The sequence below is a fragment of the Anthonomus grandis genome, chromosome 5, assembly GCF_022605725.1.
Source record: "Anthonomus grandis grandis chromosome 5, icAntGran1.3, whole genome shotgun sequence".
NCBI lineage: Eukaryota > Metazoa > Arthropoda > Insecta > Coleoptera > Curculionidae > Anthonomus > Anthonomus grandis.
Window position 1 is genome coordinate 27057549 of NC_065550.1, and position 19922 is coordinate 27077470.

The 19922-nt window shown below is 36.6% G+C and overlaps 1 protein-coding gene across 40 annotated transcripts in view; it reads right to left on the reverse strand.

Annotated features, from left to right (window-relative positions):
• Nucleotides 1–1523: 1523 nt before the first annotated feature.
• The window catches only part of LOC126736851 (titin), a 46912-nt gene continuing 28513 nt past the window's right edge, over nt 1524–19922 (reverse strand). For 2 of the 40 annotated variants that reach the window (XM_050441412.1, XM_050441426.1), the window contains exons 4-9: nt 13631–13779; nt 13324–13410; nt 10912–11098; nt 10222–10849; nt 9874–10120; nt 1524–9818 (exon numbers count right to left, since the gene is read on the reverse strand). In XM_050441412.1, the coding sequence (XP_050297369.1) occupies nt 2047–9818; nt 9874–10120; nt 10222–10849; nt 10912–11098; nt 13324–13410; nt 13631–13779 (9070 nt within the window). In that variant the 3' untranslated portion in view covers nt 1524–2046. The remainder of the gene's footprint in view (nt 9819–9873; nt 10121–10221; nt 10850–10911; nt 11099–13323; nt 13411–13630; nt 13780–19922) is intronic. The other 38 variants (XM_050441434.1, XM_050441453.1, XM_050441447.1 and 35 more) reach the window with 38 other exon arrangements.

The following is a 19922-nucleotide window of genomic DNA, read 5'->3' on the forward strand; positions in this document are numbered from 1 at the left end:
TCTTAGATTTTTTAAATTTAGATGATTTAGTTTTTTTAACTGCATATATCCGGTATATATTGATTATTAAGTCCCGATCATGATCTCATTGAGATCGAAACGTATGCCAATGATCGCTAAAATATTTATTGGCCTCAATTTAAAAACCGTTTAAGAAAATTAAATATTTATTAATTAAAATTAATTTTTAGTAGACAAGTGTAGTTTTCTTTCATTTTTTATTTTTTCAGTTTCATAATATTCCAGACAAAGCTTACCAGAAGAGCAAAAAAAGACTTTTGTAATTCTTGCAGAAAATTTCAAAATAATGTATGGATTTTACAACCGTAATTTTGATATCGTCTGAAATCCCATAGACAAAATCAGGAACATTATCTCCACGAATATTCTAAGAACATCGTTTTAGTCCATCTTTTTCAAAATCAACTTTTAGCAGCACATCGATGCGCTGTTAATAGTAAGCACAGGGTGGCCAGATAAGAATGCAAAGTGCTGTATTTTGGAAACTATTTGTCCTAGAGACTTGCGGCAAAACATTTTATGACTAAAGTGGCCAAAAGAATACCGCGGAAAATATTTTTAGATTTCCAAAATGGTCGCCAGGGGGCGTAACCGCCATCTTAAACTTTTAAGTGATTTTTCACTGAAATTTAACCAGTAAATGATACGAAAAAATATATGCTTTTTAAAGCTCAGCTCTACTCAAGTAATTTTTGTTTAACACTTTGTGACGTATATATTATAATAAAGTGGTGGGGGGTAATTCAATGTTTTTTTTTTAAATAAACAGGTGTAACGACTGAACGAATCTTGAACAACAAACTTGGTCCCGTTGGAAAAAACATTTATTGCTCCATCAAATCCGTCTTATCTGTGATATGTCTAGAGCCAGAATTAACAGAAAATTGCAAAATTCTCTAAAAAATGAAATGCAATAATATAACTTTTTTTTCATAAAAATGTATTGAAATGATAGCTAAATATGCCAGTGAAAACCATATCTCGATATCTTATTCGTAGCCTGAAATATCGAAGAAAGAATATTTAGTTATCATATAATTTTAATTAAAAAGAAAAAAAATTAAAAAGACGCTATTACACTGATATTTATTGTTATTTATTTGTCTTTTTTCAAGGTTCAATGATAAAATGTCTTTTTATAATCTAAATTTAATAATTAAAATATTCTTTGTTCAAAAAATTAAAAAAAAAACGCGTATGGGCATAATAATAAAAATTATCGATTTTTAAATAAAACTAATGCCTCCTTAAATGCTCGAGCTGTCTTCCATCATCATTTCTGCTCTTGACAGGCTGTAAATGGCTTCTTGTATTCGTATTTTCAAGTCTCTACGACAAATAGTTTCCAAAATACAGCACTTTGCATTCTTATCTGGCCACCCTGTACATAAAGAGAACGTTTTTGGTATTTTAGTGTTATTTCCATAATTATAATCTTTAGTAAATAATTAAGTTGGATTTGTACACTTTAAGCATCTACTACTACAATAAAACATTCAGTATATCATATAAAAATCATGTCTTTATTTAGATTATTTACCCATTTACATAACCCTGACACTTCGACGAAATAAGTTTCCTTATTTGACTGTGTTCGTTAACATCTGGCGTTCTTCCAATTTGTATTTTTGTTTCGACAAGAATACCTTGGAGAACTAAGCAAAAACAATAGTATGTAGATAACTGAAATTTCCGTATACCTTAAGGAAAATGAAAATAAATAAACAACCAAAACAAAACAAAAATTAACGTATTTTATTGGGTTTTACACCTAAGCTTGGCAAGCATTACAAAACAGTTATCCTACAAGTATAAAACCCAGATACCGTAAGCGAATAAATGCCATTTTATTGCAAGAATATATAAATATATTAGAAAAATAACTATATAGTATTAATATAACAATAACAAAATTATTATCACAATGTTAGAAAAGATTAATAATGACAGTCTCTGAATAAACTATTCACTACTACTTATAAGTAGGTATAAAAAAAATGGGAATGATGATAATATGGCCTAAATCTACTTGGTCACGATAGGCATGTAGAACTTATGGCTCTTGGTATCTCTGGTATGTTTAAAAGGACCTTTTGGGGCATCCACCAAAACAGCCGGACAAGGACCTACATTCCTAGGCGCATATTCTTTCTTATACGAAGTGACCACATGCACATTCGAATCACCTAATGTAATATTTGAAACATTCGATCGCCTAGTAACCCTTTCAACTTTCTGCACGTTCTGTTGCTTCGTGAACTGTCCATAAGACTTGGCCTCCGATTGGCCATAGAAATGACCTCCTACAGACAAATTGTCCCGTCTGACAACCTTCTGAGGCCTCTCGACTACTTGGTACGACTGTGTTGACTGCAAGCTACGTTTATTAGCATTGCTAGCAGCCTCTTGGTGCGATCTGTGCATTGAGCTCAAGCTGTGCCTTTCAGTGTTTACTACGTTACGTCCTTGGTCATGCAAGTTACATACGGATTTCCTCATGTCTAGAGCAGAAGAGCTGGTGGCGTGCAGAGCTTCTGTGCTAGTGTGCATACCCTTGCGGTGCAATATCTGGTTATTAATTTCTTCTGAGCTGATTGTGCTCTTTCTGTGATGACCAGCTTGTTCCGTCTTGTTGATGACGTTCGTTTGGCTTGAAGAGTGTATAATGTTGTTCTGTTGATGATGGTGTGATGATGATTGTTGTTGATTGATAACGTTTTGTTGCACGTGAGTTTGCGAGGAGGATTTTTTGATTTCGTTGGTGGATTGGCCAGTGTTTCTGGTTACAGTACGTGTGACTTTTACGATGGTGCCGTCGGCAAGGGTCTTGGTGTCATGGGAAACGTTTACTTCTTGTTTCGCTGAACGGTCTACCACTCTGTTGTCCACAACATCTCCATTTCTTACTACAACCTTTTTGTCTGTTACATTGGTTACATGCTTATCAACATTATTAATAACGTTCTTGCTGACGTGCTTCTCAACTCTATTTGTGGTATGTTTTTCAACATGTTCAGCATTATCAACAACTTTTCTGTCTACTTTCCTTACGTAAGTATTGTAATTTGTCTGATTGGTGGTTTGCATCGAAGTCTTGTCATCGCCAAGGCTAATGTGTGACTCCATGTGCCGTCTCTTATCAACCACAGTTCTTTCAGGGCTCTTCACGGGGGTGGTTTCAAAAGTTTGCTTGGTAACAGTGGTGCTTTCCATTTTGCCACTTCCAACCTTCAAATGGTCCTCGTGTTTCTTGATTTCGGCCCTCTCACCTCTTACTACAGTGTACTGGCTTTTAGCCATGGTGGTATCCTGGAATTCCCCAGTTATTTTTAAGTTATCCTGAGGCCTCCTAACTGGAGCACGCTCTCCTCTGGTCGGTTTAAAGTCATCTTTACTCTTGGGCGTTCCTACAAAATCTCCTTCAGGTTTCAAGTTATCTGGGTGTCGAACGATGTCAGCCCGTTCGCCTGGACCGTATTTGGGTTTTTCCGGAGTCTGGAAGGCACCTTCTGGACGTAAATTATCTTGAGGTCTCTTCGGGGTCGCTCTTTCAGTTGGTTGATATCCAGGTTTGTGTGGGCGGTCGAATTCTCCCTCAGGTCTGAGATTGTCTGAGTGTTTGATGGGGGAACGTCTTTCGCCAGGACCCACTGGTGTAGGCGTGCGTTTTTCAAAGTCTCCCTCTGGTCGTAAATTGTCCTGCGGTCTCTTAGGGGTGGGTCTCTCAGTTGGCTGATATCCAGGCTTGTGCGGGCGGTCAAAATCTCCTTCGGGCCTAAGATTGTCGTCCTGCCTTATGGGGCTTCTACGCTCGCCTGGACCAATTTTACTAGGGGAGGGTCTGTCAAAGTCGCCCTCTGGTCGTAAGTTATCTTGTGGTTTCTTAGGTGTTGGTCTTTCGGCAGGCTGGTAATGAGGTCTGTGCGGTCGTTCGAAATCACCTTCTGGTCTGAGATTGTCGTCGTGCTTAATTGGACTTCTACGTTCACCAGGGCCGATTTTAGAAGGAGTGGGACGTTCGAAAGTTCCTTCAGGTTTAAGGTTATCTTGAGGCTTTTTAGGAGTAGGTCTTTCGGTTGGCTGGTAACCAGGCTTCTGAGGTCTGTCAAAATCGCCCTCCGGTCTAAGATTGTCGTCGTGTTTAATGGGGCTTCGCCGCTCACCAGGACCAATCTTTGATGGCGTGGGTCTCTCAAACTCGCCTTCTGGTTTCAGGTTATCCTGAGGCTTCTTGGGAGTTACACGTTCTGCAGGTCTATAACCAGGCTTATCGGGTCTTTCAAAGTCACCTTCTGGATGTAAGTTGTCGTCATGTTTGATTGGTCTACGACGTTCGCCTGGTCCTACCATGGTAGGTGACGGCCTTTCAAAGACACCTTCTAGTTTTAGATTATCTTCGTGGCGAATAACTTCGGTTTTTTCAGTACGTGTGGTGAACTCATCACGTTTTCTATATTCATTGAATTCTCCTTCCATTCGTAAGTTATCTTGGCGAATAATGACTTCAGCCCGTTCACCTTTAACCACCCTATAGTCATCTCTAGTTCGTTGGTCAATAAACTCGCCTTCAACTTTTAAGTTATCCTCGTGTCTTACTACTTTAGAACGTTCTCCCTTGACGACAGTGTAATCATCTCGGCTTCTTCTATCAGTAAATTTACCCTCCATATGCAAGTTATCTTCATGCTTAACGATTTCAGACCGTTCGCCTTTTACGACGCGATAATCATCTCTGGTACGTGTATCGATAAATTCTCCCTCCATTCTGAGATTGTCTTCGTGTCTAAGCACATCGACCCTATCGCCTTTAGTGACTTTGTAGTCATCCCTACGAGTTACTAGCATAGCTCCTTCAGGCTTAAGATTATCGTCGTGTTTAATAGGACGTCGGATCTCCGCGGGGCCAATTTCTTTAATCTCTGGTCTCTCGAATTCCCCTTCGGGTCGTAAGTTGTCTTCGGGACGTTTCTGTTTCGGGCGCTCAGCTGGTGTGAACTTTTCTGGGGTGCGTTTTTCAAAGTCACCCTCAGGTTTAAGATTATCATCATGTTTGATTGGACGTCTTCTTTCAGCAGGACCCACTGTGGTATGCGAAGGACGCTCAAAATCTCCTTCGGGGCGTAAATTATCCTCTGGTCTTTTCTGTTTCGGTCGTTCGGCAGGAATGAACTTTTCCGGAGTGCGCTTTTCAAAATCTCCCTCTGGTTTGAGGTTATCGTCGTGCTTAATCGGGCTTCTTCTCTCACCTGGGCCAACTTTACTAGGAGATGGACGTTCAAAGTCACCCTCTGGTCTAAGATTATCTTCTGGTCTTTTCTGTTTAGGTCGTTCTGCTGGTGTGTACTTTTCAGGGGTACGTTTCTCAAAATCACCCTCTGGTTTGAGATTATCTTCAGGTCTCTTCTGCTTGGGACGTTCAGCTGGTTGGTATTTAGGCCTCTCAGGACGTTCAAAGTCTCCCTCAGGCCGCAAATTATCATCGTGCTTAATAGGAGTTCTCTTCTCAGCTGGACCAACTGTGGAAGGTGATGGACGTTCAAAGTCACCCTCTGGTCTAAGATTATCTTCAGGCCTCTTCTGCTTGGGACGTTCAGCTGGTACAAACTTCTCAGGAGAACGTTTCTCAAAGTCACCTTCAGGCTTGAGATTATCTTCGGGTCTCTTTTGCTTAGGCCTCTCTTCTGGTTGGTATTTGGGCCTATCAGGACGTTCAAAGTCTCCTTCAGGGCGCAAATTATCATCATGCTTAATAGGAGATCTTCTTTCAGCCGGACCAACCGTGGAAGGGGATGGACGTTCAAAGTCACCCTCTGGTCTAAGATTATCTTCAGGCCTCTTTTGCTTGGGACGTTCAGCCGGTACGAACTTCTCAGGAGTACGTTTCTCAAAGTCACCCTCTGGCTTGAGATTATCTTCTGGTCTCTTTTGCTTAGGCCTCTCTGCTGGTTGGTATTTGGGCCTATCAGGGCGTTCAAAGTCTCCTTCAGGACGCAAATTATCATCATGCTTAATAGGAGATCTCCTTTCAGCTGGTCCAACCGTGGAAGGTGATGGACGTTCAAAGTCACCCTCTGGTCTGAGATTATCTTCAGGCCTCTTTTGCTTGGGACGTTCAGCCGGTACGAACTTCTCAGGAGTACGTTTCTCAAAGTCACCCTCTGGCTTGAGATTATCTTCTGGTCTCTTTTGCTTAGGCCTCTCTGCTGGTTGGTATTTGGGCCTATCAGGGCGTTCAAAGTCTCCTTCAGGACGCAAATTATCATCATGCTTAATAGGAGATCTCCTTTCGGCTGGTCCAACCGTGGAAGGTGATGGACGTTCAAAGTCACCCTCTGGTCTAAGATTATCTTCAGGCCTCTTTTGCTTGGGACGTTCAGCCGGTACGAACTTCTCAGGAGTACGTTTCTCAAAGTCACCCTCTGGCTTGAGATTATCTTCTGGTCTCTTTTGCTTAGGCCTCTCTGCTGGTTGGTATTTGGGCCTATCAGGGCGTTCAAAGTCTCCTTCAGGACGCAAATTATCATCATGCTTAATAGGAGATCTCCTTTCGGCTGGTCCAACCGTGGAAGGTGATGGACGTTCAAAGTCACCCTCTGGTCTGAGATTATCTTCAGGCCTCTTTTGCTTGGGACGTTCAGCCGGTACGAACTTCTCAGGAGTACGTTTCTCAAAGTCACCCTCTGGCTTGAGATTATCTTCTGGTCTCTTTTGCTTAGGCCTCTCTGCTGGTTGGTATTTGGGCCGATCAGGGCGTTCAAAGTCTCCTTCAGGGCGCAAATTATCATCATGTTTAATAGGAGATCTCCTTTCAGCTGGTCCAACCGTGGAAGGTGATGGACGTTCAAAGTCGCCCTCAGGACGCAGATTGTCTTCTGGTCTCTTCTGTTTGGGACGTTCAGCCGGTACGAACTTCTCAGGAGTACGTTTCTCAAAGTCACCCTCTGGCTTCAGATTATCTTCTGGTCTCTTTTGCTTAGGCCTCTCTGCTGGTTGGTATTTGGGCCTATCAGGGCGTTCAAAGTCTCCTTCAGGGCGCAAATTATCATCATGTTTAATAGGAGATCTCCTTTCAGCCGGACCAACCGTGGAAGGTGATGGACGTTCAAAGTCACCCTCTGGTCTAAGATTATCTTCTGGCCTCTTTTGCTTGGGACGTTCAGCTGGTACGAACTTTTCAGGAGAACGTTTCTCAAAGTCACCTTCAGGCTTAAGATTATCTTCAGGTCGTTTTTGCTTAGGCCTCTCTGCTGGTTGGTATTTGGGCCTATCAGGACGTTCAAAGTCTCCTTCAGGGCGCAAATTGTCATCATGCTTAATAGGAGATCTTCTTTCAGCCGGACCAACCGTGGAAGGTGATGGACGTTCAAAGTCACCCTCAGGACGCAGATTGTCTTCTGGTCTCTTCTGTTTGGGACGTTCAGCTGGTACAAACTTCTCAGGAGTACGTTTTTCAAAGTCACCCTCTGGTCTGAGATTATCTTCCGGTCTTTTTTGCTTAGGCCTCTCTGCCGGTTGGTATTTGGGCTTCTCAGGGCGCTCAAAGTCTCCCTCAGGACGTAAATTATCATCGTGTTTAATCGGAGATCTTCTCTCAGCTGGTCCAATTTTACTTGGACTCGGTCGTTCAAAATCACCCTCAGGTTTCAAATTATCCTCCGGTCGTTTCTGTTTGGGTCTCTCAGCCGGTACGAATTTTTCTGTTGTACGCTTTTCAAACTCACCTTCGGGTCTTAAGTTATCTGAAGGTTTAACTGGAGAAGGACGCTCCGCCGGGATAAATTCTGGTCTGTCAGGTACATCAAACTCACCCTCAGGTCGTAAGTTATCTTGTGGTTTGCGTACGGGAGCCCTCTCGCCCGGTTGCCATTTCTCCGGAGTGCGTTTTTCAAAGTCACCTTCGGGTTTAAGATTATCCGAGGGTTTAACTGGACTTGGTCGATCAGCTGGTCGATATTGAGTCTTTTCCGGACGTTGGAAGTCACCTTCTGGACGCAAGTTGTCGTCGGGCTTAATGGGAGATCTACGTTCACCCGGACCGACTTTTGTTGGGGCGGGTCTCTCGAAATCACCCTCAGGTCTCAGATTATCCTCGGGGCGTTTCTGTTGAGGCCTCTCAGCGGGTACGAACTTTTCAGGAGTACGTTTTTCAAAATCTCCCTCGGGTCTCAGATTATCTTCTGGTCGTTTCTGCTTCGGTCTTTCAGCAGGTCTGAATCCGGTTTTCTCTGGCCTCTCAAAATCACCCTCGGGCCTCAAGTTGTCCTCAGGTCGTTTCTGTTTAGGCCTTTCAGCCGGCACAAACTTCTCCGGAGTGCGTTTCTCAAAGTCTCCCTCAGGTCTGAGGTTATCTTCTGGTCTCTTTTGCTGAGGCCTCTCTGCTGGTTGGTATCTTGGCTTCTCCGGACGTTCAAAGTCTCCTTCGGGTTGGAGATTGTCTTCGTGTTTAATCGGGCGTCTTCGTTCTGCCGGACTAATTTTGGTTGGGGAGGGTCTCTCGAAGTCTCCTTCTGGACGCAAGTTGTCCTCAGGGCGTTTTTGCTTCGGCCGTTCGGCCGGGACGTATTCAGGACGTTCAGGTCGTTGGAATTCACCTTCCGGTCTTAAATTATCATCGGGACGTATTTGCTTGGGACGCTCTGATGGTACGAACTTCTCAGGAGTACGTTTCTCAAATTCTCCTTCGGGTTTAAGATTATCCACAGGCTTCTTCTGCTTCGGCCTGTCAGCTGGGATGAATTTCTCTGGAGTCCTTTTTTCGAAGTCTCCCTCAGGCTTGAGATTATCTTCAGGTCGTTTCTGCTTTGGCCTCTCAGCCGGTCTGTATCCAGGCTTCTCAGGTCTTTCGAAATCACCCTCAGGTCTTAAATTATCCTCCGGGCGTTTCTGCTGAGGTCTCTCTGCTGGAACGAACTTCTCTGGTGTGCGTTTTTCAAAATCTCCCTCAGGTCTCAGATTATCCTCAGGTCGTTTCTGTTTTGGCCTCTCAGCGGGTCTGTATCCAGGCTTCTCAGGTCTTTCGAAATCACCCTCAGGTCTCAAATTATCCTCAGGGCGTTTCTGTTGAGGTCTCTCTACTGGAACGAACTTCTCTGGAGTACGTTTTTCGAAATCCCCTTCTGGCCGTAGGTTGTCTTCGGGTTTCTTTGCAGTAGGACGTTCCGCCGGTTTGTATTTAGGTTTCTGTGGCCTCTCGAAATCTCCTTCGGGTCTCAAATTGTCCTCCGGTCTTTTTTGTTGAGGCCGATCGGCAGGGATAAACTTTTCAGGTGTTCTCTTTTCAAATTCACCCTCGGGCTTTAAGTTGTCAGTGGGTTTCTTGGGGGTAGGTCTCTCGGCCAGCTTTGGGGTGTAGTCGTCTTTGGACTTGGGGGTGCCTTCAAAAGGCCCCTCAGGTCTTAAGTTGTCTCTATGTACCACCACTGTTTGTCGTATGTCCTTGCTGTCAAAGGTCTTGTAAACGTCCTGGCTAGTGGTGGTGACTTCGGTGTTTTGAGTTGAGTAGAACTTATCAACATCGTCCCTTGTCCAGGTTCTTCTACGTCTTTCAACTTCGGGTACTTTTTCGGTGTACTCGAGGGTGGTAGAAGTGTCGAACGTCATGTCTCCCTCAACTGTGAGGTTATCGCGTTTCTTTTGGATGGTGGTGCGTTCTACGGTCGTACTGTAGTCCAAAAATTCAGATTTGTTTGTTGTATCTGAAGTGAACTCGCCCTCGAGTCTGGTGAACGTGTTGCGACGCACTGGAGTTGGTCTTTCCACAAGTTCCCCGGTGAAGTCAACTTTTGTGGTAGTTATGTCTAAAAGCATAGAAACTTCTATGAAAAGAAACCTGAAGGAAACAATTAATCTTACCAGTAAATTCCCCACCAAAAGTAATATTGTCTTCATGTCGAATTATTTCGGCCCGATCTCCTCTGATGACTCTGTAGTCTTCGACAGTGCGTTTGACGAAATCTCCTTCAGGACGCAAGTTGTCTTGAGGTTTCCTTGCTACAGGACGCTCGCCTGGTTGGTAATCAGGCTTCGATGGTCTTTCGAAGTCTCCTTCTGGTCGAAGGTTGTCTTCGGGACGTTTTTGTTGTGGTCTGTCTGCTGGTACCTAAGCAAAATTTAAATTTTGATTTTACTGTTGCAATATACACAAGTTTCACCAAAAATGACTTGGATTAAACTCGGGATACATTAGATTTTTAAACTTACCCATTTTTCTGGTTCCGGTAGCTCAAAGTCACCCTCCGGCTTAAGATTGTCTTGTGGTTTCTTCTGTTTGGGCCTCTCTGCTGGCACAAACTTCTCAGGAGTACGCTTTTCAAAGTCTCCCTCAGGTCTTAGATTATCTTCAGGTCGTTTCTGCTTTGGCCTCTCGGCAGGTCTAAATCCAGGCTTCTCAGGTCTCTCGAAATCTCCCTCTGGTCTTAGATTATCCTCGGGACGTTTTTGTTGAGGTCTCTCTGCTGGCACAAACTTCTCAGGAGTACGCTTTTCAAAATCTCCCTCAGGTCTTAGGTTATCTTCAGGTCGTTTCTGCTTTGGCCTCTCGGCAGGTCTGAATCCAGGCTTTTCAGGTCTCTCGAAATCTCCCTCTGGTCTCAGATTATCCTCGGGACGTCTCTGCTGAGGTCGCTCCGCAGGAATAAACTTCTCCGGAGAGCGTTTTTCAAAGTCTCCTTCTGGTCTCAGATTATCCTCGGGTTTCTTCGGAGTGGGTCGGTCTGCTGGTCGGTATCCGGGTTTTTCCGGTCGGTCAAAGTCGCCTTCCGGTCGGAGGTTGTCGGTTGGTTTTCGGACGGGGGCGCGGTCACCTGGACGCCATTCTTCTGGTCTTGGTCTAAGAGGAAGAATAACCGTTTTTTTTTAAAGATTACTCAAAAAATATCTATTGTTTCTTACCTTTCAAAATCTCCTTCAGGTTTCAAATTATCCAAAGGTTTCTTCGGTTGAGGTCTATCGCCAGGTTGCCACTTCTCTGGGGTTCTTTTCTCAAAATCACCCTCGGGTCTTAAATGGTCTTGGGGCTTCTTTACAGGGGCCCTGTCACCTGGTTTCCATTCTTCCGGTTGACGTTTTTCGAATTCACCTAATGAAGTACACAATGAACGATTTTGAAACGATTTCACGTATGTACATCACTAAATCAATTAGAATAGTATTGTATTAATTTTTTTCAGAATGAATTAATAGTTACTTGAAGCCCTCAGGGACGACTTCGTTGAAAAACTTACAATTTGTTGTACATTTTCTGGTCGAGAAAAAAGAAAGGTAATTTTTTAATTTAACCCAGGGCCAAATGTACTAAATATTGCTTCCTAAGTTTTAAAATTTTGTGACCAGGTCAGCAATGGTTCAAGGGAAAAATGTACTATTTTGTTCGCAAGATTTTTTGAATATTGAAGAATAGATGTTTTATTACAGATTGCAAGGACGAGGTCAGAAGGTATTTTGATATTAACTCAGGATCAATAATATAAGAAACATAGACATTTGCAGTTTTCTCCTAATATTTACATCCAGTAACCAAAATGTATGTCTAATATATTTAAATCAAATACGTATCGTCAGCGTAAAAGTGAGATTTGCAATTTCTAATTCATGAAGAAAAATTAAAAACGACTTAATGAAATAAGAAGCATTTACGTCAAACTTGATATAATGTAAGATTAAAAGTTGATGATTTAGCATATTAAATGCCTTACTAAAGTCAAGAAAAACTAGATATGTTATTGGCCTTTAATCCATGGCTTTAAGAGCATCATCGTCTGTTATATGATAGAACTAAAAAGTTTCAGTATAATACAGTTAAAATACTTTATTATCTAATCACGGCTACGTAAATCGAGCACGTATTGCTCCAGATTTCGAATTTAAATTCTAAACAAATTAAAAAATGATCTGCTACTCCTGCATCGACTACTTCTTCATTTATTATGCTCTTTACACTAAATAATAAGTCCTTGAGAGACATGCCAAATCTAGATACCCAAGTGGGTAAATATTTTATTAATTTTTTAATTAAATTATTAAATATATAATTAAATTAATTTTTCATCTTTATTAACTGAGACATGTTAAAACAGGAAATCATTAACTCTTGAATTAACTTAATTTGTTGAATGGACCATTGTTCCCCTAAGGAAAAATTTGTAAATTTTTTGTTCAAGTTTTTTTTAATTTTTTTTTTAATTCATCAAAGTCTAGAGGGTGGATAAAGTTAGCTGAGGGTTAACTTTCAAGTGAATTGTTGACTCTCTAATCTTCTCCTATTTAGATAACATATAGAAGATTAGAATTGAGAAGACTTTATATGGGGCTAGATTATGTAATTGAGCTAATCAGAAACTTCGTTCACAATTAATTGAACTTGTAAGGCTCGCTTTAATAATCTGGGAAGAACTTTTGACCGGGTGATTGAGATTTTTAGATCAGCAATAGGTCTAGGTCAAAATGTACAAGACATTTTGGCTCAAAAATAATTGTAATGGTTTTATAGGTTTTAACTAACATATGGCTTTTCGAAAATGACGAAAATTCGATAAAGATTTTTAAAAAAATTCTTAGTAGTCCAAACCTTGATTATGTGAACCTTTCAGATTAAAAATATTAAATTCATTACTTTAAAAAAAAGTTATTAAATGAACGTTTAAAATAATCATCACAAGTTTTAAAAAATAATTATAATTTTAATTTTTTTTGTCTTTTTTAATAATATATAAAAAATACATAATCATGGTTCTATTTTAAAAAAATTTACAATTTGTTGTACTTATTTTTAAATATTTACTAAAAAGTTTTTTTTTATAGATATATACTGGAAATTCCAAGACTAGGGCAAAAATTATATTTTTCTACTACCGTGCGTAAAGTGCTTACTTTACTTACTTCCCAGGGTATGTAAAGTTTCACTTTTTACGCACTAGTGCCTAAAAAAGTAATTTGACATTTATTTGACATTTCATTTATAATTTGCCAACAAATGTTTTGACGTTTTTTTGCCGTAAAGTCGTTTAAGTGCGTAAAGTAATTTGATATTTTTGATTTTTTTTTGACGTTTTTTTCTGTAGTAGAAAAATTTTTTGTATGTTACACCTGTGTAAAATCCCCTTTATTTATTCATGGGAATTGTCGCATGAGCCGTAGGCGAATGTTTCCCATTCATCCAAAAATGCTTATTTTACACACTTGTTACATAAATATAACTATTTTAATTCGAAAGTCCCATGAAAGATTATGTAATAGAAAAATATAAAACATTAAACATACTTAAAATAAATATACAATTTCAAAAAATTAACGAAATCTACTAACCTTCAGGCTTTAAATTATCCTGGGGTTTTTTCACAGGAGCCCTCTCGCCTGGCCTCCATGGTTCCGGTTCCCTCTTAACAAAATCACCTGAACAAGAAACACTTACATTTAAAGTATGTACTACATAAATATAACTAATAAACACTACAACAGCAATTATAAATAACAAATAATAAATAAGAATCATATTTTTAGCTGGTAGATCAACGTCTTACTATATATGTATACATGCAAATTATTTGTGAAATTTCTTAAATTAGGTTGGTCGTATATAGGGCGATCATTTAAAAAATATGTGAAACTATACCTTCTGGATGTAAGTGATCCTCAGGCTTTTTAATGGGGAATCTTTCGCCTTTGGTTGCGTTATATTCGTCTTTAGGTTTGGCGTAAATGGGACCCTCGGGGTGCAGATGGTCATTGTAATCTTCTGGGTTGTGAGGGCAGCAGTGGCGTCTATAATAAAACAGAGCAAATTAATTTTTCATAAACCAAATATTGTTATTAGAATAAGAAGCAAGTACTTTTTCTGGAGCTAATATCGTAAAAGAATATCGTGGGTCTATAAATAGAATATTACCCCCGAAACATACGTATTCAATATTTTTTAATATCAGGATAATCAATAGAAGCCTTAATAAAATATTTCATGTCTTGGGAAAACCTACAATATTAGTCTATTTCAGCGGAGTTGTCTATAATGTATTTAAGGTCGAATATTGTTTTTAGTACGAAAAAATCCCATTATTATTTATAATACTAATTACTGTCATTTTTATTATGCATTTTTTTATCCTTTTAATTAATTCATAGAAGTTCAAGAAAAACTCGGTGTTTTGTAATAATCATGCAAATAAGAACATACGTTACGAGTTATATCAATTTTAATTAAGATTTTTTTTTATTTTTCAAGGGTGGTGATTTATTACGATTTTATTTAAAATGTTTAATAAAATTTTCAATTTTTTTTATATAATATATTTTTGTATATTGGATTTGTTAGTCAAGGCCCTCTAACTTTTTTATATACGGTATATACATTTATTTATGCTCTATCCAAATAGGTATTAACCATTACTCAGTATCCAAGACTTCCTAAAAAATTGAAACATTGAATCAAATGTGCGTATTACGAAAAAATTATTTAGCGTCATATGCTGTAGTTTTCTAGATAAACCTAATAATGCAAAATATTCCTTAAACTTCTTAAAATCTTTATTCAGATTCATTTCAGAATATTCCTTGGAAAACAAATTTTAGGATTTATTCTAAAATTCTATCTGGAAATTATTGGAAAAAATAATGAATATTCATAAAATATTTTAAATTATATTTAACAATGAATATTCGTTTCATTGTTTTCATTCAACCTTGTAAAATCATAGAATATTTGGAATTACCGGTCGGTGCTACATATTCATTCTATATATTCATTCATAACAATTTTTACACTATATTCCCAAAATTTTTGAAAAACAAAGAATATTCGAGTAATGTTTTAAGTTAGTAAGTCAGTTTAGTATATATTTTAAGTAATGTAATTTGCCCTGGAAAATGCACAGATTAATATATCCACAGAACATTTGGAATTCCTGGACGGTTTTCTCATATTCACATAATATTTGAAATATTATACGCTTTCTATTGTTTTCATTCAATCTTGAAAAATGCGCTAATTTATTTATAAAATATTTGGAATTTTCAGTCGATCTTCTTATGATTAAAGAATATATTGCAAAGAATATTTATTCATAGAAGTGACGATATATTCTTAAAATTTACTCATTTAAACATTCTATCTGAAAAGTCTTGGAAAAAATAATGAATAATTGTAGAAGAATTCATTTTAGAAAATGCAGTGTTAAATATGTAAGTATATTAATGAAATATTTTAAATTTTTGGTCGGTATTATTATATTTAAAGAATATTTTGCGAAAAATATTCACTCATAATAATATTTACAATATTATCCCAAGATTTATTGTAATGAAATTCTTTCTCAAAAGTATTGGAAAAAAACAATAAATATTCGAGGAATATTTTAAATACTAATCCTGAAAAATGCACATATAATATATTTATAGATTATTTGTTTTTATTATATTCACATAATATTTCAAATCTTATGAATATTATGTGAATATTATCATATGAATATTCATTGTTTTCAATCACTTTTAGAAAATGCGCTAATTTATTCATAGAGTTTTATTCACGGTGTTCTTATAATTAAGGAATATTTTGCAAATGATATTCATTCATAACATTTTTGGCAATTTTTACCCACGATTTATTCTAAAATTCTTTCTTAAAAGTATTGGAAAAAACATATTTATGAATGAATATTTAAGGAAATTTTTTAATATTTTATCGTGGAAAGTGCAAAAAATAATTTATCCACGGAATATTTGGAATTTAATGAATTAGTGTATTTTCAATTTTAAAAAATACACTAATTAATTCATAAAATATTTAAAATTTTCGGTCGGTGTTTTTATAAACAAAAAATGTTTTGCAAAGTATATTATTTTATTCCAATATTACATCCAATATTCCAATATTATATCTGAAGTCTTGGCAAAATTATGAATATTCGTAGAACAATTTATTCAAGGAAATGCACAGAAAACGGACTAGGAATTCTAAATATTCACATGAATATTTAGAATTCCTAGTCCGTTTTATTTTATATTCCCATAATATTTTAAATATTATATGAATATTCATTATGATCATTCAATCTTGGACTTGCGCTGATTTACTCATAGAATATTTGGATTATCTGATCGGTGCTTTTATAATTAAAGAATATTTTACGAAGAATATTTATTCATAGACCTTATAATACATTCTTAGGATTTATTCCAATATTCCATCTAAAAAGTCTTGGAAATATCATGAATATTTGTAAAATAATTTATTCAGGAAAATGCACAGATTAATATATTCATGGAATATTTAGAATTCCTAGTCCGTTTTTTTATATTCCTATAATATTTTAAATATTATACGACTATTCATTATTTTCATTCAATCTTGGACCTGCGCTGATTTATTCATAGAATATTTGGATTATCTGGTCGGTGTTCTTATAATTAAAAAATATTTTACAAAGAATATTTATTCACATTGAATTTTTTTACAATATTATTATATTCTCAAGATTTACTCTAAAATTCTTTCTTAAAAGTATAGGGAAAAAGATTGAATATTCAAGGAATATTTTAAATACTATGCTCTAGCAGATGCATAGGAATGGAATTACTAGACGGTTTGTCTATATTCCTATAATATTTTAAATATTATACGAATATGCATTATTTTCATTCATTCTTTAAAAATACGCTTACTTATTGATAGAATATTTGGAATTTCCGGTCAGTGTTCTTTAAATTAAAGATCATTTTGTGAAGAATATTTATTCATAACAATTTTATATAATTTTATAATATATTCTCGAAATTTATAAAAAAAAATCTTTCTTAAAATTATTGAAAAAAAAACAATAAATATTCGAAGAATATTTTAAATTCTTTAACTTAGAAAATGCAAAATTAAATATATACATAGAATATTTTTTATTTTTTGCAATACATTTCTAAGATTTATTTCAAAATTCAATCTGAAAAGTAATGAAAAACCCAATGAATATTTGTAAGATATTTTAAATATGAACGTTGAAATTATACATTGAAAACTTGGTAAGAATATTAATTTCTGGGAAAATGTATTAAAAAGCATCAGAAATTTTCCGCAAGAAGTTGGAGAATTATCTTATACAAATAATTGAACAGTTGCTTATAGGAATATTTTATCAAGGATATTCATAGAATTTAACAAAATGGATTGTATTCGGGATAGAAGCAACAATCTACAATGGATATTCCCGAAATATTGTCTGGGTTATGATATTGCAAAAATATATATTTAGAATGTTTTTTACATACCACTGTTGCCAGCAACTCAAGAAAGCAACAAAAAAGATATTTTCTATATAATTGCTTCTATTAAATAATTGTTTGTATTGTTTGTTTACAACAACCAGACTTCTCCCATACATTTCGATAAACCTCAAATAGTGCACCTAAATCCCGAAAAACCGACTAAAAATACCTTTTTCGTCTAGCCTTCTTCTTAAATTTCCTAAAACACTTCTTCAAAGTGAAATTCCCAAATAAATTCATTCAAAACGACCCTCCAAACCGCCAACGTTAACCACTTAACACTCCGTGCCCCCTAGTGCTGTGAGAATAACGCATTATAATTTAATCAGGTGGACACAAAACCCTTTTCGGCAACAAATTAACCCAAATTTACGTTAGGAAAAAAATAAAATAACCGGGTAAAGGGGTCACGAGGACTCTTGAACCCGGCACCGAGTGCCGCGAAGCCCCGACAGCTTCTTCGACGCTATGCGTCGAACTGGATAGAGACGCTGCCGACGCTATAAAGACGAACAACTACCCTTGGCGGCTGCCCTAGTAAGATTTGTCTAATGATATTATACAATGGCAACCAGTGGTGGAGAATCAGTTCACAGTTGAATTATAGGAATTTTAATAATTAATAAGTGTATAGTTGTGGACAACAATTATAAGTACATACATCTTTTCTTTGATCTAAGCGGCTTAGACCGGACTATAAATATAAATATTGATATTTTTTTTAAGGAAAACCACCCACCGTATCTATGAGGTGTGTTCAGAAAATAACGGAAATTTGGAGTTGGAGTCCAATTGTCAAACTTTTTTTTTGGAAAGTTGGTACATATGTCCCCAAAGTATGATAAAATTTGAAGTAAGTATTATTTCTCTCTAATCTTTAATATCTTTCAGGTATATGAAATAATTTTATTCTAGAAATTTGGATATCTTCCAGGGATTTCAAATAAGTTTTCATTTAATTTCTGTCTCTTTCAGGCTTTTAGGGTATTTTTTTAATTTCTTTCAGGTATTTTGAATTTTAGCTTTTTTGCTACAGTTTTTAGTTCGATAGTAGACACAGTTAAAAAAATACATTTTTTGGGGGGCAATGGGTCCAATGACCTAATGGAGAAACAGTCACTGAGTATAGTGTCCTTACACTTCTTTACATAAATAGTTCTACATGTAATGTTAAGCAGTAATTATAAACCAGTACAAAAAATAATATTAAAAAAGGTTTAAAATTACAATTGACTATAGGTTTTTCAGATATAATTAAAGTCTATACATTATTTTAATGATAAAACATTAAGCCGTAAATAAAACAAATAGCAACCTATCAATTGAAATTTCAAAATTTTCTCTCTACTTCTCGTTTAATATGGCAACAGCGCCACCGCAGTAAGCCACGAGTCTTGCCGAATAGTCCCGATCACGAACCCGAAACAAACTTACACACGCTTACGGGCGATTGCGTCGTTCAGAATACTGTTGCGTTATTGCCACATACTTTGGTAGCATGATCAACGATGTTCAAAAAGATTATTTTGGTAAAAATGCGAGTATATCATGGAATATCCAGTTTCCCTCACTTTAATTAAAAGTGATTTTACTTCACGTTTCTCTTGAAGTTTACTTTGAAATTTCCACTTTTGAAAAAGGTGGACAATCTTCTGAATGGATATATAGCATTCGGATTAGAAACAAAATAATAACGATAATTATTTTCACCATTATGTCTTAAGTAAATTTGTAATGCTTCCCAAGTAAATAATTAACAGACACCATTTTCAGTTTTGGAAAGCACATGGGGAAAGACCTCTTCGCAATGGTAAATATGTATCTAACCCCTAGAATTGTTTTTTTAATTAAAATGTTTAACCTTGTTATCACAGAGAAATTCCAGAATTATGAAGATTAAACTTTCTTTAGGTTATTAATCTCCACTTTCCAACGTTTTTCTTTCATGTCTCCTACTAAAAAAAGACGTTCAAGTCATGTATTGAATTTGTTACCCATTTTGTGCGAAAGTATGAAAAATTCCCATACAGTAATGCTTTAAAATGTCTTGATTTTGATGTTTCTCTGGCCATTATTGTCTAAACATGCTATTAAACACGACACGACATAAACGATGGAATTATATAATTACTCAGTAGTTTTACTGACTAGTATTTTTTACATAACATTTTTATTTTTATTATGATTTTATTTTTATTATAGGAATAAATAATAGACACCAACTGGTTAAAATGGGGTCAGAATTAGATGAAAACTGACATGTTGTAAGCCGATAAAAACACCCATTAAAAAACCATTACTGATTATATCAAATTGGCCAATATATCTCCCATTTTATTAAAAAATTGTTTGCTTTTTACGTGTATGTCCTTGCAATTTTTTTTTATTTTATGACTCGTTAAACAAAAAATTGATATTCGAGGTTTACACCAACTAATTGCGGATATTTTTATGTATGTATGTGTAGGAAAAAAAATTAGTTGCCTCGAGTAAGTTTTTAATGTTTTATTAGCAACTCGGTGGGTTGAATCGAATTGTTCTATATAGACACACGCCTACGGCTAAATGGTTCAGTTAAAGTTATTAGTTGTTGCAAATCCCTCGTATAATGTCCTATAAAAGGATGTTTATCGCCCTAGTGATTACCACATGCG